This window comes from Monodelphis domestica, chromosome 3 (assembly GCF_027887165.1).
Source record: "Monodelphis domestica isolate mMonDom1 chromosome 3, mMonDom1.pri, whole genome shotgun sequence".
In the NCBI taxonomy this organism is placed as follows: domain Eukaryota; kingdom Metazoa; phylum Chordata; class Mammalia; order Didelphimorphia; family Didelphidae; genus Monodelphis; species Monodelphis domestica.
In genome coordinates, this window is record NC_077229.1 from 55,976,008 (window position 1) to 56,000,781 (window position 24,774).

At 38.6% G+C, this 24,774-nt stretch overlaps 1 protein-coding gene across 1 annotated transcript in view; it reads left to right on the forward strand.

Annotated features, from left to right (window-relative positions):
- The window catches only part of ADGRD1 (adhesion G protein-coupled receptor D1), a 505,347-nt gene that overhangs the window by 71,462 nt on the left and 409,111 nt on the right, over window positions 1–24,774 (forward strand). Inside the window, exon 13 of the mRNA XM_056820949.1 lies at window positions 7,582–7,723. Coding sequence (XP_056676927.1) covers window positions 7,582–7,723 — 142 coding nt within the window. The remainder of the gene's footprint in view (window positions 1–7,581; window positions 7,724–24,774) is intronic.

Genomic DNA, 24,774 nt, shown 5'->3' on the forward strand with positions numbered 1-24,774 from the left:
CTCAAGGATCTCACATTAGAAAATGGAAGGGGTAACCTGCATTTACAAGACTATACTCAAAAAAGGCAGAATGTAACCTTTTTAGGGGAGGTACCAGCACAGGCTGGGGACCAGGAAGAGCATCATGAATATGCTTAGAATCAATGGCTTCCATGGTCACTGCCAATCTTAAGAATTTGTTGTCCCATGATCACTAAAGTGCAATATTTTAGCGTCATTCCCTAAATACTTTCTGAGGTATTGAGTGGAATAGTTGGTTTGTGAGATTATAGGTATTGTGCTCAAGGTGGCCTCAGAAATTTATCTAGTCTAATTCTTTAATTTTACAGGCAAGAAAACTGAGGCTAAGAATGTTAGATGATTTGCCCTAAGTTACAGAAGCAGTAAGCATCAGAGGTGGGATTTGAAACCAGGGTTTTAAAGTCCGGAGCCAGTCTTATTTCCATTGTTCTGTACTCTGTTCCCTCATAGAAGGGTCTCTGAGGAAGTTAACATGAATTTCTTAAAAAAAAACATTTCATCCTCCCCTATTACATGTAAAAACAATTAACACTGATTTAAATTTTTTTTTGAGTTTCAAATGTTCTCCCTCCTTCCCTTTCCTTTCCCCTCATTAAAAAGGCAAGCAATTTCCTATAGGTTATACATGTGTAGTTATAACATGAATTTCTAACTTGGGATCTTAGTGTTTTCATAGTTGCATCCATTGCCAGCTCCTGGAGTTATTATTATAATTATTCATCTTTTATAGAATACTCCCAGTTTGCCAGGTGGGCTACAGCCACAGCTGCTTCTTATTGCCTGTTGTTCTATGCAATTGGAAGGGTAGAATTCTATCATTTTTGGCTTCCCCTCAGCTCCCTCACCTGGGTGCACCTTCTAATTTTTGCATTAGGTTTTTGGAAGCTCCTTGAGGAGATACTTTCTGATGTAATCCTCTTCTTGGAATAAAATCTCTTTGGACAGAGCCACAACTAGGGTGGGGTGATGGGAGCTTTGCCACAAATATTCAGATGTCACTGATAACATTTACAATCCTGCAAATATCCCTGACATGCTCCACATTCTGTTGATCTTTTTCAGCAGTGGTTTCTCAGTGAACCCAGTCAATCTTCCTTTCTACCAGTATCTGCATTCCAGGTCAACTCCTCCAACTCAGCCCACTTTGTCCTAGCATGTATCTCTTGTTGCTTGCTCTAAAATGTAAACTCCTTGTGGGAAGTGACTATTTTTTTGCCTTTCTTTATATCATCAACACATTCCATTGCTTGGTAAATAGCAGGTGCATAATAAATGCTAGTTGATTGACATACTAAATGTTAATTAGATTGTTGACTTACCGACTGATGTCCTGAGTGCAAAAAAACTGTTAATATGGCTCTAAATCTGATTTTGTCCCATGTTGATTGACCAGAAGCCATTTCTATATCTCAGAGCCTGCCACAAAGTGACACATGGTAGGTGCTTCATAAATGCTAACTGAGAGGCAACTAGTTGACTCAGTGAATAGAAAGCCAGATCTGGAGATGGGAGATCCTGGGTTTGAATCTGGCCTTGGATACTTCCTAGCTGTATGACTCTGGGTAAGTCACTTAACCCCCATTGCCTAGTTCTTACCACTCTTCTGTCTTGGAATCAATAATTAGTATCAATTTTAGGATAGGAGGTAAGGCTTAAAAAATAAAGTGCTTAGAACAGTGCCCAACACATAGTAGGTATTCTCTATGTGCTAACTATATTAATGATTATTTTTAATCTTCCAAACAGCCCTTGAGATAGGTGCAAGAGGTGTGATTGGTCACATTTTGCAGATCATGATAGTATTAATAAAATAACAGTTAGCACTTATCTAATACTTTCAGGTTTGCAAAGTGCTCTTCAGAGATGATCTCATTTGATCGTTATGACAGTCCTAGGAGGTAGAAGCTATTATTATCCTTATTTTACAGATAAAGAAACCAGGTTGAGACAGACCACTAACCTGGTGCAGAGCCTCATTGCCTCCCTCCTGGACAATTGCGAGAGGCTATTGGTTAGTCCCTTTGTCCCCAGACTCTCCCCCACTCCAGTCCATCTTCCAGGCAGCTGTCAAATTGATCTTTCTTAAGTGCATATCTGACTGTGTCAGCTCCCTATTCAATAAACTTTAGTGGTTCTGTGTGACCTCTGGAATCCAATAGAAAATCATCTGTTTGGCTTTCAAAGTCCTTCATGTCCTGCCCCCACCTTTCCATACTTCTCATACCTTATTCTTCTCCAGGGATGCTGCCATCCAGTGACCTTGCTGTTCTTGGAACATGGCACTCCATCTCCTGACTACAAACATTTTTCACTGGCTGAACCTCAGGGCTGGAACTCTTTCCTCTGCATCTCCACCTACCTCCTGGCTTCTCTGACTTCCTTCAAGTCTCAGCTAAAGCCCCACCTTTGGCAAAAAGTCTTTCTCATCGTCTTTACTCTTAGTGTCTTCCTTCTGAGACTGACCTCAGTTTATCCTGAATAGATCTTGTTGTACATGTTCCCTCCTTTACTACACTGACCTCTCTGAGAACAAGGGACTCCTCCTTCCCACTTTATATCCCTAGGGCTTTGTCCAGTGCCTGGAACATTTGTTGTTGTTCAGTTGTGTCTTCATAGCCCCATTTGGGGTTTTCTTGGCAAAATATTGGAGTGAATTGCCATTTCCTTCTCTAGCTCATTTTACAGATAAGGAAACTGAGGCAGATTGTGGTTAAGTGACTTGTCTAGGATCACACAGCTAAGTGTCTGAGACCAGCTTTGAACTCATGAAGATGAGTCTTCCTAATTCCAAGACAGTACTCTATCTACTGCACCACCTAGCTATCATACACACACACACGCACGCACACACGCACGCACGCACAAAAATATAATTAGTACAACTAATTTATAACATCAATTAATATAATATATTTGACATATTATTTAATTAATATAATACATTTAATATAGTATATTAATTAATTCCATTAATTATTATATATTATATAATTAGATATATTATCTTTAATATATTTAATATAGTATAGTAATTAATAGAATTAATGTAACATATTTAATATATTATATTGATTAATAAGATTTCTAAATAATAATATTAATACTAATATATTTAATTTATTAATATTAATCAATGCAATTAACTAATGGTAACATTAATTAACATAATATAATTTATATATATTTAGTAGGTGCTTAACAAATGTTGGTTGATTCACTGAACAAGATAAGGAAACCGAGGCTGAGAGATAAAATAATTTGCCCAGGACCACAAAACTAGTGAGCACCTTGAGTAGAATTCAAACTCTTGTCTTACTGACTCCTCACTTAGGACTCGCTTCTGAATGCCCCACTTCTTTGAACAACCCCATGCCAAAGAAATGAAATCCTGATGGTGGGATTTCAGACAGCAGAGAGAGGTTGAAAAAGGCATTTGGGGCGGGGAGCAGAAAAAGCTTTCCCAGAACATTTTGGTAGGTGGTCCCCTACTCTTGTGAGAATCAGTCAATCAGCAGACATTTATTAACAGCCTACTCTGTGCCAGACACAATGCCAGGAAATGGAGAGATTTATGATAGGGAGGATTCGGCCGGCAAAACCTGTTCCAAAGATGCAGTTCATCCCTCAAATGAAAAGGTTCCAAAGGAGTCATTTGAAAATGGCTTGTCTATTTTTAAAAAAAATGCAATTCACCTGATTTGAGAAAACAGGTCTATTTCATGTCATATGTAATCTAATACTAATTTCACTGAGCTATAAAAACATGTTTTAGAGCTCTGAGCCCATAAAATAGTCAGCGAGCCACATTTCAGCATCATTCTATTTAATAACTCCAGTGGCCTCAGGAACTGAAGACAGAATCATAGACCCTTGGAATTGGAGGAGACCCCAGAGGCCATCTAGTCCTGTCAGGTCCTGAATAACCCCCCCTTCCACCCTCCCATGATATCCTCTGACAAGTGATCGACTGGCTTTTGCTTGAATGTCTCCACTGAGGGAACCTGGAGCTTTTAGCCCCAGAGAAGGGAATTCTGGTTCTGATATTTGCTGCGTGTGTGGCATTAGGCAAATAAATGATTTGGCATTTCTGACTCTTGATTTCTTTTGTTCTCCTGTTCCTTCCAAGTCTTTAAGTGTGTAGATTTTGAGCTACAAGCCATCTTCTCTAACTGTCTTCATTTTGCAATTCAAGGAAACTGAGGCTCTGCTATTCCAAAAGACTTGTTTAAGTTTCTGTTGGTAGGGAGAAGTAGATCTACATTTCCTCTTCTCTAGGCTGCCTTTATAACACAAATTAGATGAATGTCAGAGTTCCTGGACTAAAAAAAAATATCATGGGGCCATTTCCTAACTCCACTTGAGTTTACTCATAATTTTAAAAAAGATTCTTATTGTTTTATGTGTTTCTCTGAAGGAGCTCAGGCTTCTGAAAGATGCTATAACAGTATGTAGTTTGTTTGGGACGAAGCAGTCCTCAATGGTCCTTCAGTCTTTTGGTGGAAGTCTAGAGGCACTCACCACCCCCCTAGCAGCCTCGTGTACTTGGCAGTCTTTTGTCAAAGGCATCTTCCCTGCACAATAAATGATGAGAGGGTTTTTTTTTTCTTTATGGAGTTTTTTTTTTATTGAGAACGTTTCCTATTTACAACTCCAGGGAAACTCAGGCATGCTTCTCAAGCCTGTTTCTTCTTAAGGAAACAAACACAAGTGACTGTTTTATGTGAAGGACAGGGAGGACAGTGTGGAGCACACGTACAGCATGGGCTGGATTCCAGGACTCTATTAAATGAAATGCACGCATGCATCCATATGGTGGGCAAACTTTTTGAGGGAAAAAAATAAGATGCCCCTCGTCCCTAGGGGCCCATGAAGCATTGCAAGATGAGTTGTGCATAAGGGCCAAGGAGAAGCAGTGTGGGCAGCTAAGTGTTACAGCAGATAAAGCACCTGGCCCAGAGCCAGGAAGCCTTGAGTTCAAATTCAGTTTCAGATACTGATTAGCTGTGTGGCCCTGGGAAAATCATTTAACATGGCTTGCCTCAGTTTCCTCCTCTGTAAAATGAGCTGAAGAAGGGAATGGTGAACAACTCTAGCATCTTTGCCAAGAAAATCTCAAATGGGGTCAGGAAGAGCTGGACATGATTGAATAATAATAACAAGAAGCCACGTGGCTAACATATGGGGGAAGGAGTTGGAACCAATGACCTGATCAGTCATTAGTTAAATAATTACTACGTGGCAAGCACTGGAAATATGAAGATAAAAATAAAATCAAGGAGCTCCTATTGTACTCTATGAACTATGTTCAGGGATGAGTAAATTCAGAATACATACAAAATATTTTAGATGTAAGGCAAGGGGCAGTGTGGTAAAGTAGAAAAAATAACATTTTCTTGAGAGGCAGAAATTGTTGTTACTGTTGTTACTGTCATTCAGCCATTTTTCAGTTGTGTCCAACTCTTCCTAGTCCCATTTGGATTTTTTTTGCTACGATATTAGGATAATTTTCCATTTCCTTCTTGAGTTCATTTTATAAAGGAAAAAAAAAACCGGAGGCAAACAAGGACAAGTGGTTTTCCCAGGGTCACACAGTGAGAAAGTGTCTGAGGCAGGATTTGAACTTAGGGAGATGAATCTTTCTGATTTCTGGCCTGGCCTCTATCCATGGTGCCACCTAGCCAGGTCTAAACCCCACCTCTGATATTCACTTCATGTGACTTGGGGTGAATTTCTGGATCTCAGTTTCTTTATCTGTAGAATGAACGTGCTAGACAAGATGGTATCTGCATTTCTTGAGAGTTCTAAATGTCTGAGCTTGTGTCCCCAATTTAATTGAGACTGGAGATGCACCAAAAAGGGGGGGAATTAGGAAAGTCTTCTTAAAGGAAGTAGCTTGGAAGATAAACCAGATGATGAAAGGACATGGGAGGGCAGAAGATGAAATGTGATGTTTGGAAAAGGGCAAGTAGGTCAGTTTTGCTGGTGTATAGATGACTTAGTAGATAGAGGGCTGGGTCTGGAGTTAGGGTCTCAGCTTTCTCAGTGCAAATCTGGTCTCAGATACTTTCTAGCTATGTGATCCCAAGCAAGTCACTTAACCTTTTTTGCCTCAGTTTCCTCATTTGCCAAATGGGTTAGAGAAGGAAATGGCAAACCACTCCAGTATGTGCCAAAAGAACCATACACTTCCTAGCTTTGTGACCTTGGCAAGTCATGTCACCTTGTTGGCCTCAGTTTCCTCACCTGTAAAATGAGCTAGAGAAGGAGATGGCAAGCCACTCCAGTATATCGTTGCCAAGAAAACTTGAAATAAATTCATTAGGAGACAGACATGACTGAAAAATGACAGAGCAATAACAAAAGAGTATAAAAAAGAAAATTAAAAAAAAGAGTATAACACGCATTTATTAAGAGTCTCCTATATGCCAGGCACTGTGTTAAGTACTTTATAATGTGTGATCAACCTAGAAAGATACATTGAGGCCAGCTGGGAGGGGCTGGAAATAAGAAGTGAGGGAGGCTTACAGAAATATATCTAGTATTTCTGGAAAGGAGACACAGGGCTAAGTGTCATTGAGCAGTTTCTTTTACTAGGAGATGGAACTCTGGTAGACCCATCACCCATATGCTCCTGGAGACCTCAGATTTCCAGTGAGGAAGAAAGATTTAGCATCTCTATCCTACTTTTATAGATGAGAAAACTGAGTGCCCAGAGGGGTTATTAAGAAGTTTGCTCAAATTCACATGGGAAGTAGTGGCAGAGGTGGAATTTGATTCCAGATCTTCAATCCAAATACAGTATGATTCCCATGGTTGGACGCTGCTTGGAAACACAGAACACCATATCAATTAGACAACTGGGAAATGTGAAAATGGAAACTGATACCCCATGGGATGAGTGATTCAATACTCCTTGGGTCGGCAGGGAGTTAATACCCATGAAGCCATGCTGAATGGAAAAATCCTGGAAATGGTTTAATAACATCTGCTGCAATGCTCTTACACAAGACATCTCAAGGGGAGGGATGGAGCTAGGGATGGAGAATTTGAGATAGACATCTCAAGGGGAGGGATGGAGCTAGGGATGGAGAATTTGAAACTGTACAAAGGGCAATGATACATTTGGACTCTGGGAGGGAGTTGCAGGAACCAAATAAAGCAACAGAGGCAGCTAGGTGACAGTCATAACAGTTCGAATGTGAGACTTGGAGTTAGGAACATCTGAGTTCAAATCCTACTTCTGACATTCTCAATTGGATGACCTTGGACAGATCACTTAATCTTTCTTATCTGTAAAGTGGGCAACCAGTTGACCCAGATATATAGAGCTGGAAGATCCAAGAGATGACATAATTCAATCCTCTTATCAACAAGAATACAAAAACTCAGACTTGCCTCCTCAGAGGCAGTCAATGCTATTTTCCTTTGACTAGGCTGACTTATTAATTAGAAGTCTAAAGTGAATCCTCAAAATGGGTTCTAGCTCCCTACTTCTTCTTTTAACCCCATCATTTGTCCATTTTGTAATAATTTTCCATTTTTTCCCCATTTACTTCCAAGGATTATTGAGGCAGCCAACTACAAAAGCCACTTGATATCAGCTACCAGTTACCTTATTTCTCTGAAAGTAGAACCACCACCAATGCTATCCCAGAACCTGTCAGGATCACCTTTGATCACTATCCGGCTCACACACACCCTGGTGAGTTATAACAATATCCATTATATTGTCATCCTTTGGTTTGTTTTGAGAATCGGTTCGTTTTTGTAAGTCCCCAAATATTAATACTCTGGTTGTTTTTTACAAGCCTCGCCATGTTGTCACTCTTTGGTTTGTGTTAAGACTTGGTTTGTTTTATAATTTTCAAACTATTAATACTCTTTGGTTGCTTTTTACACTGTTCACCATGTTATCAACTTTTGTTTTGTTTTGTTTTGTTTTTGTAATTTCCCCAATATTAATTCTCTTTGGTTGGTTTTGACAGTGCCTCTGTATTGTCATCTTTCAGTTTGGTTTGGTTTTGTAATTCCCAAAGTATCTTTAGTTTGTTTTTACAATGCTTGCCATCTTGTCACAAAGCCTTGCTTTGTTTTTTGAAATTCCCAAACTATTACTATTATTTGGTTAGTTTTTACAACGCCTGCCATGTTGTCACTCTGTGACATATTTTGAGGATTGGTTTATTGGTTTGTTTCTGTAATTCTTAAACTATTAATACTATTTGGTTGTTTTTTTTGCAATGCTTTCCATATCACTCTTTGCTTTGTTTTGAGAATTGGTTTGTTTTTATAAATTCCAAAAGTATTAATACTCTTTGGTTGTTTTTTACAATGCCTGCCATGTTTTTTCAGTGTGTGATTTATTTTGAGAATTAGTTTATTGGTTTGTTTTTGTAATTCTTAAACTATTAATACTATTTGGTTGGGTTTTTTTGCAATGCTTTCCATATTATCACTCTTTGCTTTGTTTTGAGAATTGGTTTGTTTTTATAAATTCCCAAAGTATTAATACTCTTTGGTTGGTTGGTTTTTATGATGCCTGCCATGTTTTTTCAGTGTGTGATTTATTTTGAGGATTAGTTTATTGGTTTGTTTTTGTAATTCTTAAACTATTAATGCTATTTGGTTGTTTTTTTGCAATGCTTTCCATATTATCACTCTTTGCTTTGTTTTTATAAATTCCCAAAGTATTAATACTCTTTGGTTGGTTTTTATGATGCCTGCCATGTTTTTTCAGTGTGTGATTTATTTTGAGGATTAGTTTATTGGTTTGTTTTTGTAATTCTTAAACTATTAATACTATTTGGTTGTTTTTTTTGCAATGCTTTCCATATTATTACTCTTTGCTTTGTTTTTATAAATTCCCAAAGTATTAATACTCTTTGGTTGGTTGGTTTTTGTGATGCCTGCCATGTTTTTTCAGTGTGTGATTTACTTTGAGGATTAGTTTGTTTGTTTGTTTTTGTAATTCTTCAACTATTAATACTATTTGGTTGTTTTTTACAGTCCTTGCCATATTATCACCCTTTGCTTTGTTTTGAGAATTGGTTTGTTTTTTTAAATTCCCAAAGTATTAATACCCTTTGGTTGGTTTTTACGATAACTACCATGGTTTTTCACTGTGTGATTTATTTTGAGAATTAGCTTATTGGATTGTTTTTGAAATTCTCTAAGTATGAATATATTCAATTGTAATGTCTGATATGCTGTTGTATTTGGTTTGCTTTTGCAGTGCCTATAGTATTAATATGCTTTAGTTTATTTTGTCAGTGCCCATCATGTTGTCACCATTTGGTTTGTCTTGGGGATGCCCACCATGTTATTTATTTTCCTTTTGTTTCTTTTTTGTGATGCCCAAATATCACAATATCCTCAAAGTTGGTTTAAATATTTTTTTTATTTGTCATTTAAAAAATAACCAATTAACTCTCTCTCTTTCTCTCCTCCTCCCATTACAGAAGGCATCATTTGACAAAAAGATATACCTGTATATAAAACTATGTCTTACTTATTCCTATTTTTCAATTCTTTCTCTGGAGGTAGACATACACAAGTCACTCTTCAAGCAATATTTCTGTTACTGTATATAATGTTCTCTTAGTTCTGCTCATTTCACTCTTCTTAATTTCATGTAGGTTTTTCCATGTTTTTCCAAATTTAATGTATTTGCCATTTCTTATGGTGCAGTAGTATTCTATCACAACCATATGTCACAACTTGTTTAGCCATTTCCCAATTGATGGGCATCCTCTCAACTTATAGTTCTTTGCCACCACAAAGAGAGCTGCCATAAATATTTTAGAACATTTTGCTTCTTTTCCTTCTTCCCCAATCACCTTAGTAAATGTGATGTTTGTGATATTGTCATCCTTTGATTTGATTTTACAATGCCTACATTATCAATATACTTTGGTTTTGGGGATGCCCACCATGTTGCTAAACTTTATTGTTATAACCTATGAAATATTCTTACCTTTTAATTTGTTTTGGCTATGCCCACCACACTGTGTCCCTTTTGTTTGTTTTTGTAATGCCTACCATCATGTCATTCTGTTTGTTTTTGTGACACCTGCCATGCTATTACCACGTTGTTTCTTGTCACACCTGCAATATTTGTTCTCTTTGGTATATTTTTGGGACTTCCCACCATGTTACCATGACTTGGTTAGTATTTGCAACACCTGCAAATAATACCCTTTCATTGTTTTTTTCAATGTCTGCCATGTTGTCCCCCTGGTTTCTCCTTGCATTTTGGAATATCATACTTCTCTGTGGGAACATGGAGAGAATTTCTAGAATGCTATTGGTGCTGGTGCTGGTGAAAATGAGCATCCACTTGCCATTGGCAGCTCCATCTGAATGGCATTATCTTTGCACTCCAGTAAAAGTGCTATTCAATTTGTGGTGGTGATTGGTCTGGTCACAGGGTTCACTATTGAGCAGAAAGACCTTTGAGAAAAGAGAGAGACTGCCTAATATGATTATGCTACTCTCTTAAATGTTGCTTGAAGTGATCATGAATGGACCTTTTGGGAAATAACACTCTTTGATTCTTAATTATCTTGTCTTATTGCCTCTGGCAAGGTAAAGCAATTTGTTTTGGCTGGAAAGAACAGAAACGAACATCCAGAATTATCTACTTCTGTGCTTAAGAATGCTTTGAGGGATAAACTATTTGCTGCACTGCTGTGTAACACATTCTGGTCGGCTCAGAACCTCTCACAGAATGAGGAAGACTACATTATTGATTGTGGAGATATGAGGAGAATAATCAATCTTTTTCTTAAAAATGATTTTTATGGATATCTTTGGCCTTTATAACTTTTTAGGCTTCCCTTTTCCTCCTCAGGGCTATCACTTATAACAAAGAATATTTTTAAAAGAGAAAAAGTTCAACAAAACTGAACAATACATTGCAAAAACACCCCTGACGTTTTATGAAATATTCCATAGCCATAGACCTTGCCCTTCTCTCCTCATTTCTGCAAAGGAGAAAAGGAAGGTGTCTTATCATATGTCTTCTTTGGGAACCAAGTTTATTCCTTATAATTTTGCAATATTCATTTTCAACTGTTTTGTGAGTGTTCTTTTTTTTAAAACCCTTACTTTCTGTCCTATTAACAACTCTAAGAAAAAAGAGCAAGGGTTAGGCAATTGATGTTGAATGACTTGCCCAGGGTCACACAGCTAGGAAATGTCTAAGGCCATATTTGAACCCAGGTCCTTCTGACTCTCGGTCTGGTGCTCTATCTAATTAGTCACTTAGCTGCCCTGGAGTGTTGTTCTTAATTTGTTTTATTTATTTAATTAATTTAATGTCTTAAATTAATTAATTAATATTTTCATTAAAATAAAATGTCTTACTATCTTACCTAATAATGTCATAGAATTCTATGTATGTGTTTGTATGTTTGTGTGTATGCATGCACCTGTTTGCATTTGACTGAAAACATAAATGTTAGCATAACTGAACCTGGCACACAGTAGGTGCTAAATAAATGCATATATTTTAATTAAGGATTGCCTGAGAATATTTTATTTTTTACCTTTTTAAATCTTTACCTTCCATCTTAGCATCAATACTGTGTATTGGTTCTAAGGAAAAAGAGTGGTAAGAGCTAGGCAATGGGGGTGAAGTGACTTATCCAGGGTCATACTGTTAGGAAGTGTCTAAAGCCAGATTTTAACCCAGGACCTCCCATCTCTGGGCCTGACTCTCACTCTACTGAACCACCTACTGCCCCCTGTTTTATTTTTTAGAAAACCTACAAATTTTATTTAAGTTACCTGTTTTTTCATCAATCATTTCCTAGACAGTCTCTCCCATCTCTGCCCAATACTTGAATGTTCCCTTTTAACAAAAGAATCAATGGATTTGGCAGTGTGGTAGCACAGTAGATAAAGAACTGGCCTTGGAGCCAGGGAAATCTGAGTCTGAATCGTGCCATAGACTCTTATGAACTGTTTGACCCTGGGCAAGTCATTTGACTTCTATTCACCTTTATTTCCTCATCTGTGAAATGGGGCTCCTAAGAACACATATTTCCCAGGGCTGTTGGGAGGATTAAGTGAGATTATATTCATACAGTGTTTTGGAAGCTCTTAAACACCATGTAAAATGGTGTTTATTTTTACTTTGTATTATTACTTTGTTATCATCTAGTTTTTACTTTGTTTGTATTATTACTTTGTTATCATCTAGTTCAAGCCATTCACCAAAAAGGATGATCAATATGTTCTATTTGGAGAGAAAGAGTTAAACAAAACCCAATACAGCAAACAGGGTTGAAATCTCTCACTCTGCCTGGAGGAGGAGGGCACCATTTTCATCATTTGCTTCATTTTCTGGACTGATTCCAAAATCAATTACGTCACTTTCTCAGAGTTCAGCAGCCTTTTAGCATTCTTTTCACTTATGTGATTGTCATCTTTGCCTCGAGTATCTCTCTGCTTCTCTTTATTTTTCTCTCATTGAGTCATCAATCCATAAAAGTCTCCCCATGTTTCTCTGAATTCCTCACCCTCATTCTTTCAAACCACACCATTATATCTCATCCCATTCATATACCAAAGCTTGTCCAGCCATACCCCAATCAAAGAAGAGATCCTTTCCTCTTCACCATTTAAAAACAAAGAAACAACAATAAACTCTTATCTTTTATCTTGGAATCAATACAATATATTGGTTCCAAGGCAGAAGAGCTAGGCAATGGGGGTTCAGTGACTTTTCCAGGGTCACACTGCTAGAAATGATCTGAGGTCAGATTTGAACCCAGGACCTTTCATCTCTGGGTTTGACTGAGGATTGCTTGAGAATATTTTATTTTTTATTTTTTTAAATCCACTCCACTGAGCCACCCAGCTGCCCCCTAAAATAAAGTTTTTATAAAAGGGAACAAAACCAACAATATTTGTCACTTAAGGAAATATTTCACATCCATAGTCCTCCATCTCTAAATGGAAATGAAATGGTTGCATTTTCTCAACTTAGTCATTATAATTATGCAGCCCTACCTTGACGTCTTAGTGAAAGTATGGGATTAAATCAGAGGATATGGGTTCAGGGCACCTGGAGATGCTGTGGATAGAATGCCAGGTCTGAAGTCAAGAAGACACAACTTCCTAAATTCAAATCCAGCCTCAGACACTTAAATTACTAGCTAGGTGATATTGGACAAGTTGCTTAGCCCTTTCTGCCTCAGTTTCCTCATCTGTAAGAGGACCTGGAAAAGGAAATGTCAAATAACTCCAGTATCTTTGCCAAGAAAACTTTAAATGTTTCTGGTCAAGTCACTTAATTCCCTTTGCCTCAGTTTCCTCATCTGTAAGAGGAGCTGGAAAAGGAAATGGCAAACCACTCCAGTATATTTGCCAAGACAATCCCAGATAGGGCCATGAAGAGAATTTAGACATAACAATAACAATAGTTAACAGAAGATGTGAGTTCAAATCCCAGATCTGCTACTTTCTTTCTGGAGGGTTTTGGGCAAGTTACCTCTCATCTCAGTTTCTTACACTGTAATCTGAAGGATTAATCTACATGATATCCAAGGTCCCTTCTGGTTCTAAATCTGTAATTCAGAATATAATAAAATTTTGTAATATTCATTTTTTAATCGGGAACATTTTATTTAACTAGTTAATTTAAAATATTTTTCCATGGTTACAAGATTCATGTTCTTTCCCTCCCCTCTTTCTACCCCCTCCCATAGCCGATGCACAATTCCACTGGGTTTTACATGTGTTATTGATCAAGATCTATTTCCATATTACTGATATTTGCACCAGGGTTATCCTTTAGAGTCTATGTACCCAATCATATCCCCATCGACCCATGTGATCAAGCAGTTGTTTTTCTTCTGTATTTCTGCTCCCACAGTTCTTCCTCTGGATGTGGATAGCGTTCTTTCTCATAAGTCCCTCAGAATTATTCTGGATCATTGCATGCAATATTCATTTTCAACTGCTTTGTGAGTGTTGGTCTTTTTAAAAAACTTTTACTTTCTGTCCTATTAACAACTCTAAGAACAAAGGGCAAGGGCTAGGCAATTGATGTTGAATGACTTGCCCAGGGTCACACAGTTAGGAAATGTCTAAGGCCATATTTGAACCCAGGTGAGCTGAGTGAAATGGTGAAGAAATAGGTGAAAACCCAACTATTTTTGGTAGTTTTAAAAGAATGGAAAATGGGTGAAGAAATTGTAAAAGTCCAAATGAAGCTGTTACAGATGATTCATTGTGATGCTGTTTAGATGCTATGCCTCTGAGTTGGAGGAGTCCTCTTGCTTGACAGAGGGATGCCAGCCTATTTATTATTTTATTTATTTACTTATTTACCATTTTATCCCCATTTTATTTTATCATTTTAGTCCTCAAAGGGTAAGGATTTGGCTTAGGGTGGGAATGGTTCTGGTTTTGTGTCTCCAGAACATAGAATGTGCTTTATATTAATTATTTTTTATAAATTAAAATGATTAATGTTGGATTGTAATGAATTGCTCAGCTTCAGAAAGTGTGAAATCCCTTGAAACATGAGATTGGCTTTCAGGGAAGCCTGAAAGTCTTCTTTGGGGCAGAGGTCTATCCTTGGGAAAGTTTGTCAGAGCACCAAGTTGGGCATTTTTAGTGTCTCTTAAGGAAATTATAGAACAGAATTCAAACATTGCAAGCCTGTAATCTAGACCGTATAAAAGGAGGGAAGGGCTCTTTTACAAAGGCAGTGGAAACCTTACCCTGGGGATTTTGAGGTTGAACATAGCCTAGTCAAGAGATGAAAATAACTGCCTGCCTTAGCCTATGATGAAGGAAACCAAGTTCCCAGGAGTTCCCAGACTCAGCTATGATCCATTAGGGTGGCAAGGGAGAATAATTGCCTGATGGGGAGATGGAGGACGGAGCAGGACCTAGGAAGCCAGGCAGTTTACTGGAATCCATTTTTTTAACACCACAGAGAAGAGTGAGAAATCAGGGGAAAGTGCGTGCAATTCGCAGAAACCTCCTGACATCGTGTATATCGTCTGGGGGTGGGAGAGCTTGGGAGCCCCAGAGAGATGAGTTAACCCAAGCTAAAAATGACCACCATATGGTGTTTCAGGCAGAGCAAAGACAGCTATGCTTTTGGCTAACACAAAGGCATTGGCTATGGTTTGAGTATTTCAGAAATGCAAAATGGGACATCAGTTTGATTTCCTATTACCCACCTCCCACTCTCCCAATTCCTGCCAGATTGGCCTGCTTAGGATACAAGATATCCGATCTCTCATCTCTGTGCCTTTTGCATCTGTCCCCCATGCCTGGAATGTTCTTCCTCCTCATCTCCACCTTCTGATCCCCCTTGAAGCCTGGGCTCAGCTCTCCATATTCTACAGGATCCATCCAGTTGTTACTCTCCTATTTGCTGTAAAAAAGTACTTTGAACACACTTCACACAGTTTTTGCTTACCTTTGTCCATATTGAATCCCATTGCTAGACTATGAGCTCCTTGAGGATGAAGCCTTCCAGCATGCTCAATCCATCCACTAGGATTGATTAAGCCCTATTAGTTGGGAAGGGCAGTGAAGCGGCGAGGTGGCTAGAAGGCCAGGCTTGGAGTTCCTGAATACAAATCTGGCCTCAGACATGGACCAATTGTGTGACCCTGGCTGAGTCACTTACTCCTGTTTGCTTCAGTTTTCTCATCCATAAAATGGGCTAGAGAAGGAAATGGCAAACCATTCCAATATCTCTACAAAGAAAACCCTAAATGGGGTCACAAAGAGCCAGATCTGACTGAAACAACCGAACAACAAATTATTAGGGAGTCACTTTGCTAGGTGGGAGCTGTTTGGTTTTTGGAGTTGTATTTGTGTCCTTGATGCCTGTCGTGGTACCTTCCACAAAGATGTTTGGGAGACATGTTTTTTTTAAAAAAAAAAGGTAATAGAACTGAATTGAATACAAGCAAGAGGGATCATGCCATATGAGTCAATCAACATTTATTAAATACCTTTATATGTATCTTATGTTTAATATAATTTTATATTAATATATTTTATCATGTATTTTATTACATAATTATATAAATCAATATAATATTTTTATTATAGAATCATATAAACAAACACAATTTACATTATATTAATATAATAAATGTAATATATAATATTTATTATATATAAATCTATTTAATAAATGTTTATTGACTCATGTTGTGATTTCTCTTACTTGTATTCAATTCAATTCAATTACATTTTAACATATTTATAATATATACATATTTAAATATAATAATATATAATAAATATAATACATGTTATATATTATATTATAATATATAATAACATATGTTTTAATATAATAAATATTAAATACCTTTCCATTATAAATAAATTGTATTAAAATATTTATTATATGTTATTAAAATTTTATTAGATACTTTTATATCTAATAAATAAAATTTATTAAATACCTACTAAGTGTCAAGTATTGGGGATCCAAAAAAGTCAAAGAAACAGTCATTACCCTCAAGGAACTCACAGTCTAATGAGCAGAAACAAAATACAAACAACTACATATAGGGGCTTTGGCCACAAGATATGTACATGATAAATGGGAGATAATTAGTAGATGGGAAGCACCAGCATTAAGGAGAATCAGGAAGGGTTTCTTGCAAAAGATGGGCTTTTAGAAAGGACTTCGAAGAAGCCAGGAAATAGAGATGAGGAAGAGGGAAAACATTCCAGGCATGGAGGACAGTTAATAGAATTAGGAGATGGAGGGTCTTCATTGAGGAATGGCAAGGAGGATAGAGTGAGGCTTGGTTGAAGGAACCTAAATTCCTTCTCAATTCTATTCTAATTCTGGGGGAAAATGAAGAGGCTGTACTTGTTAGGCCCCCAAATTCTTTTAATGTTCAATTCAAGAACTACAGGTGGTAATCCTCGATAAGAGTTGAAGAAAGGAAATGCTGTTTGTTTTCAAGTATTTTAAGGGCCATTATGGAGAAGAGGGATAAGACTTGTTCTCACTGACTCTGGGTTAGATCTACTCACAACAGGTAGAATTTTTAGAGAGGTGGATTTTTGGCTCATGCCAGGAAAGACTTTCCAAGATCTGGTGCTATCTAAAAGTGGATTGGGCTGTCTCAAGGGAGGAGTTGGTTCTCCCTTATTAGAGTCTGTCAGATCAAGGCTAGACAATCATGTGTCATGGATAGTAGAGGAGGTTCATGCCCAGGGCCATTAGATAGCCCCAGAGGTTTCCACTAACTTTGAAGGGTTATGATTCTATGAATGAAGGGAGAGCCGTTAGCATTATAAGCAAGTAGCATGAGTTAGACAAGTCCTAACTATGATCATTTTAATTTAGGATGTCAGAAAGGAACAGTTTTGGTAGTAGTGAATATGACCTTCTTGAAGGTGGCAGGGTGAAGAGAGTAGCAACTCTGGAGTTAGAGATTCAGTTATTTTTTTTTCCAGTTGTGTCTGACTCTTTGTGACTCCATTTGGAGTTTTCTTGGCAAAGAAACTGGAGTGGTTTGTCATTTCCTTCTTCAGCTCCATTGACAGATGAGGAAACTGAGGCAGACAGAGTCAAGTGACTTGTCCAGGGTCATACAGCTAGAAAGTATCTGAGGCTAAATTTAAACCCACTCTCTCCCTGGCTCAATATCCACTGAACCTTTTAGCTGCCCCTATCATTTGGGGTTTTCTTGGCAAAGATATTAGAGTGAGTTGCCATTTCTTTCTCCAGATCCTTTGATAGATGAGGAAATTGAGGCAGAGTTAAATGGCTTATCCAGGGTCACACAGTTAGTAAGTGTCTGAGGCCAGATTTGTACTCAGGAAAATGAATCTTCCTGACTTCAGGCTCATCATTGTGTCCACTGTGCCACAGATTCAAATATCACCTCTGACAATTGGCTACTCATATATATATATATATATATATATATATATATATATATATATAATCTTAAGGAAGTCACTTGGCCTCAGTTTCCTCATTTGCAATAGTTGTGATAATTATAGCTAGCATTTATATAGAGCTTTAAGGCTGGGAAAGCAAATTACATATATTATCTCATTAAATTCTCACAACAACCCTGTAAAGCTATTATTATCCCCATTTTACACATAAGGCTGAGGAAGGCTTGTTGAGTGATTTGCTTGGTTTCACATAGTTAGTAAGTATATGAGGCAGAATTTTAACTCAGGTCTTCTAGGCTCCAAGTCTGCCTAAATGGCTTCTAAAATCCCCTCTATCTCTAAATCATTTAACCTCCCTGAGTCTTAGTTTACTTATTTGAAAAATTAAGGGATTTGACTAGATGGTGTCTGCATGAAGACCCCAGACAGTCCAAATATTCTTGAATTTGGATAAATTTCTATTCTGTCTGATGGAGACACGATCATTTGGCAAGTGGAGCTGTGAATATGCTTAGCCCAGGCTCTCATCACATGATACTGCCTTTGCTAAGCACATCTGCTAAGGAGGGATGGGAAAGGACCCGATAAATCACAACAGATGTTGAGTAGAAAATGTAGGAACTGTCTTTGTAGACTGTGGGAGAGAGATGAAGAGAGGGTCCTTTCTCCCAGAGTGGAGAGACATAGGACCAAGAAAGGAAACTTCAGAGAGGCACGAGATGGATCCAACATCATCTCAACATGGGTATCCAAGGAACAAGTGTTCAATTGGTCCTAAGGAGGAATGAGTATCAGCTTCTGTGTGTGAGAAGCATCATCTTAGAAACATGGGCCATTCTTTGTGGGTGGAAAATTCATTTTTAGTCCTGTTTTTGATGATTTCACAAACATAAACACATCACTATTGCCATCATCTTAGATCTGTAGCCTGTCCTCTATTTCGTGGTCTACAGAATTGGAGCGGTGACTCCTTGGGGAGTCATGGTGTGACTTCAAGTGGTTTGAGTTGGACTCCAAAGAGGAGGGTCATAATGACTTGCCTATGGTTCCATCACTGTTAAGGGACAGAGCCAGAATTTGAACCTAATTCTTCTGACTCTAGATTGACTGTTCTTTCCATGATCTCTTCCTTCCTCCTAAGAGGTGACAGACCCCTGAGAAAAGCTATGCCACAGAGAACTTATAAATGTATGTGTGTGTGTGTGTGTGTGTGTGTGTGTGTGTGTAAATGTGTATATACACACACATTTTTTGGCATCTTCCTCTATGTTTTGCCCTCAGCCTGGCATTCCCTTGAACCATAGAAAATGACCAGGAATTATCCTGTCTGATTCCCTCAGTTCTCATCTCTCAAGCTAAATAAACAGCCTCATGGAGAGATAGTGTGCAGTAGGGGAGAGAGACTTGGGCCTCAGAGTTGACCTAGCTATGTGCCCCTGGACAAGTCACTTAACCCTTGTTGCCTAGCCCTTACCACTCTTCTGCTTTTAAACCAATACTTGATATCTAAGATAGATTATGAGGGTTTAAAAAATCTGAATTTGAATCTCACCTTGGATACTTTAAAGATCTTTCCTACCTGGCCTTAATCTACATTTCCAGCCTTACTAAACATTACTCTGCTTCACATCCACTATTATCCAGCCAAAAATAGCCTTCTTAATGTTGCTCATAACTGGCCCTCCATCTCCTGTTTCTCTGACTTTCCACTTGCCATCCCCAATTCCAGGACTATGCTCTTTCCCTCTTAGATTGGGGATATAGATTCTATTTTTCTCTTTTTTGAAAAAATTTATTTAATTAATTAATTTAGAATATTTTTCCATGTTACAAGATTCATGCTATTTCCCTTCCCTCCCCTCAACCCCCTCCCAGAGCCAACATGCAATTCTACTGGGTTATACATGTGTCATTGATCAAGACATATTTCCACATTATTGACATTTGCACTAGGGTGATTATTTAGAGTCTCCATCCCCAATCACATCTCCATCAACCCATGTGATCAAGCAGGGGTTTTTCTTCTGTGTTTCTGCTCCCACAGTTCTTTCTCTGGATGTGGATAGTGCTCTTTTTCGTAGATCCCTCCAAGTTGTTCAGGATCATTGCATTGCTGCTAGTAGAGAAGTCCATTACATTAGATTGTGCCACAGTGTATCTGTCTCTGTGCATAATGTTCTTCTGGTTCTGCTCCTTTCACGCTGCATCACTTCCTGGAGGTCGTTCCAGTTCACATGGAATCCCTCCAGTTCATTATTCCTTTGAGCACAGTAGTATTCCATCACCAAAATATACCACAATTTGTTTAGCCATTCCCCAATTGGAGGGTGGGGACATAGACTAAACAATAACTCTATTGCAAATAATAATATGGAAATAGGTTTTGATCGATGACACATGTAAAACCCAGTGGAACTGCTTGTTGGCTATGGGTAGGGAGAGGGAAAGAACATGAATCATGTAACCATGGGAAAATATTCTAAATTAATTAAATAAAAAATTTCAAATTAAAAAAAAAAAGAATCTCTCCCCGTCATTCAACATTTAGCTCAATCTTTACTTCCTTCCCTTAAATCCTTAGCTTCCATCTTAGAATCAATAGTGTGTGTTAGTTCCATGATAGAAGAGCAGTAAGGGCTAGGCAATGGGGGTTAAGGGGCTTGCCCAGGGTCATCCAGCTAGGAAGTGTCTAAGACCAGCTTTGAACCCCTTTCCAGGACTGGCTTTCTAAACCACTGGGTCACCTAGCTGCACCAAACTCAGATCTTTCTGACTCCAAGTCCAGTGTATCATCTACTTGGCTCTCCTTAGCTGTCCCCTTTTACATCATTCTATATACCACCCATAATCGTTGGACTATGAAAAACAAACAAAGCTTTTACATATCCTATCACTATTCTGGAAACTAATCTGGGTCACATACACACACAAAAAGACAAAGGGAAATACGACATAGAGTGAGATCAGTTCAACTGCATTCATGGGTTTGCCTTTTGGCTTTGAACTAAAATTCTTTATTACAGATTCAATGTGATCTAGTGGGTGGGACAGGAGAGGGAGAGGGAGAGGGAGAGGGGAGGCTGTTGGACGGATCTTGAGTTTGCTTTGGGTGGAGCCCAAGCTTGAAATTCTCTATGTGCAGAATTCCTCAGGACAGTCCAAACTGAGAATAAAGATTCTACATGTCAGCAACTAAACAAGCATTTAGCAAGTATTTATTCAGTGCCAGTTCTATGTGCTAGGGTTTGAGGAAGGAATAGAGTTTAGATAAGACAGTGCCTCTGCTTTGAGAGAGTTCACAGGCTAGGAAGAGAATAAGGCACAAAGACATATAACTTTAAAAGACAAGAAAGGGTGGGAGCATTTAGGTGTCTCAGGGGATGGAGAGCCAGATCTGGAGTGGGGGTGGTCCTAGATTCAAATCTGGCCTCGTCCATTGCCTAGTCCTTATCACTGTTCTGTCTTGGAACCAATACACAGTATTGATTCCAAGATGGAAGGTAAGGGTTTCAAAATACTACTACTACTACTACTACTACTACTACTACTACTACTACTACTACTACTACTACTACTACTACTACTACTACAATAAAGGGTAGGGACAGCAAAGTGGCTCAGTGGATTGAGAGTCATGTCTGGAGAGAGGGTGATCCTACATTCAAATATGGCCTCAGATGCTTCCTAGCTAGGTGACCTTGGGCAAGTCCCTTAACCCCCATTGCCTCACATTTCCTGCTCTTCTGTCTTGGAGCAGATACTTAGTATTGATTCTAAGATGGAAGGTGTCCTTGCCAAGAAACTCCATGAACACTTTTGGTATGCTATGGTCCATTGGGTCATGAAGAATCACACATAGCAGAAGAACAGCACCTCAGCCACAGTTCTCTCCTTGTTTCAGGGCAACTGGGTTAAAGCTAAAGTCAAGCCATACTGGAAACATTCAGGAATGATCCAGTGCTAAATGGCAGGTTTCCAATAAGCAAGGTCTAACCAACCTTACTACAGATTGGAGCCATGTCAGATTGAGAAAGATCTACTTTATAGAATTGGGCCTGAAGCTATCCCAGAGAGTCTAGCTCAAGGCACTGTGGCATGAGAGTAATTCTTAAGTATGAGCATCACCTTCCAGCCATCTATGGTTCTTCTCATTTTCATGAGTTGTATTTGCAGAAAGACCTCGTCACCTCAGCTTTGAAATATCCAATAGCTCTCCAGTGCTTCCTGAAGAAAGGCCACTATTCCATTGCTGAAAAGAAGGGGAATTAGGGAACTATTTGTGCCTCATTTAAAAAGAAGAAGAAGAAAGGTGGAGTGGTCAGGTGCTAGACTATGAAGTCCCTTGGGTACTAGGCAAAGAAGTCTTTCCATAGTGAATCCCTGAAGATTGTGGAGTATAGGGGTGGCACAAGCAGATCTCTGAAGGAGGAAGATCATTTAAGCAGTGCTCTGAAGGGTGGATTGAGGAATACTTCTGAATCACGAGGGCTCTTCAGAAGTGGAGAGGGGAGCTTGAGTGGGCTCCCCCTCCCTGGAGGACGTTGAACAATGTCTGAATGACCATTTGTTCTAAAGGTTGTAGTGGTTAGACCAGGGGCAGCTGAAGTTCTACTAGTTCTGAGATTCTGTGAGAGCATAAGCAGGAAGGATTGTGAGGAAGGAGGCTGTCCATTAGCCCAGGCAGGTGGTCATGGGAGTCTGGCATAGGGTGATGGGAAGAGGAAAGAGAACAGATATGATTCAAACATCACACCTAATAGTTTTTTTAAACTCTAAGAAACAAAAAATAATAGAGCCAGATGTGAAACTTCACTCTTTGCTTAACTCCTTTCAAATACCTAAAAAAACCCCACTAGTTCTGCTGTCAGAGGACCTGGGTTCAAATCCCACTTCTATTGCTTAATACCTTTGTGGTCGGAAGTTGGGTAGTGCAGTGGATAAACACCAGATCTGGAGTCAGGAAGACTTGAATTAAAATTTGACCTCAGATACCAGACTTGGGCAAATCACTTAACCATTATCTGCCTCAGTTTACTCATCTGCCAAATGAACTGGAGAAAAAAATGTCAAACCAGTCCAATATATTTGCCAAGAAAACCCCAAATGGAGTCATGGAGAGTCAGATGTGACTAAACTCCTGAACAAAAAACAAAAAAAAGTTCCTAAAAATTCCTTCTTTCTAAAAGGGAAGGAAGGCACCTTAGGGATTGGCAAGTCCTACTATTCAATTTAAAAATGAAACAACAGAGAGTTAAAGGGAAAGGAAAGAACATTTATTAAGTTCTACTACAGGCCAGAAACTGTTAAGTCTTTGCATAAATTATCTCATTTTGGTCCTCATGATAAGCATGGGAGGTAGGTGCTATTATTAATTCCATCTTATAACTGAGGAAACTGAGGCAGACAGAGGCTAAGTGACTTGCCCAGGGTCACACAGCTAAGTGTCTGATAGAGGTGAACTCAGGTCTTCTTGACTCCACAGCTTTCTGATTTGGAGAATGGATTTAGGTGGAGTGAAGAAGGAAAGATGGGAAGATAGGAGGTTGTGATCAGGGAGAAGAATTTTAGAGAGGCAGAACACATGCACAGAACAATAGGTGATAAGACTATAATTAAAAGTAAAATGAAGGATGTTTTAAATTATCTTGAAAGGTTCTTTGACTTCTAGACCCTGGATCAAGTACTTAATTCTTTAGTGGAAGGGTGGACATCTCAAAGATTCTTTCTGAACTGAGGGGATTTCTCAGACTTGAACCCCTCCTTATTCACTTAAAGGAAGATCTCCTGTCCAGCTTCATGTGTTTCACAATTTCTAGGGATATTTAGAGTCTGAATGTGCTTAACTGAGTTCAGAAGTGAGAGCCTATAAGAGGCAACTTTCCTGTAATGAATACAATTAAACCAAATCTGTTATTGCATTTGCTTTTCTCAGAGCAGGGAGACCTCTCTCCTTCATAACCGGGGTACAAATCTGCTCACCACTCCACAATGAATCATGGGAAATAAAGGAACTGGGGGAAATCCCATAGTGTTTTCTGGGAATCTGACTTTATTTTCTTGTTGAGTTTCAGATTTATTTTCTTTAGGTGACTTTATTCAGAAAAAACTGAGTGTGGGGTGGGGAGCGGGAAGTGGACTGGGAAAGTCCTTTGGGACCTTTGGGCGCTTCCCTTTGCTTTGTTTCAGGGTGGTAGACAGGTCAGAAATTAATCTCCCTACATCTGAGGTCAAATAGTCTGTCAAAAAGTATTTAAGTACTTACTATGTACCAGGCACTGTGCTAGAAAAACTATCCTCTAAAAATCACACAGTTAATAAAGTGGCTCACTCTTTCTAGTTACCTCCTCTCTGTCTGCTTGCCTGTCTTCAGTCATTCAATCAATCAAGTAAGCATTAATTAATGTTCATTACATGTTGGGCACTTTGCTAAGCCTTGACCATACAACAAAAACATAGACTGTCCTCGAGAAGCTTCCTTTTTCTGATTTTTTTAAATTTAATTTTAGTTAATTAGTTAATTTAGAATATTTTCCCATGGTTACAAGATTCAAGTTATTTCCCTCCCCTCCCCCCAACTGCTTCCTGTAGCTGACACGCAGTTCCACTGGGTTTTACATGTGTCATTGATCAAGACCTATTTCCATATTACTGATATTTGCACCAGGCTGATCACTTAGAGTCTACATTCCCAAAAACATCCCCATCGACCCATGTGATCAAGCAGTTGTTTTTCTTCTGTGTTTCCACTCCCACAGTTCTTTCTCTGGATGTGGATAGTGGTCTTTCTCATCAGTCCTTCAGAATTGTCGCTGCTAGTAGAGAAGAAGGAGCTTCCATTTTAATGGG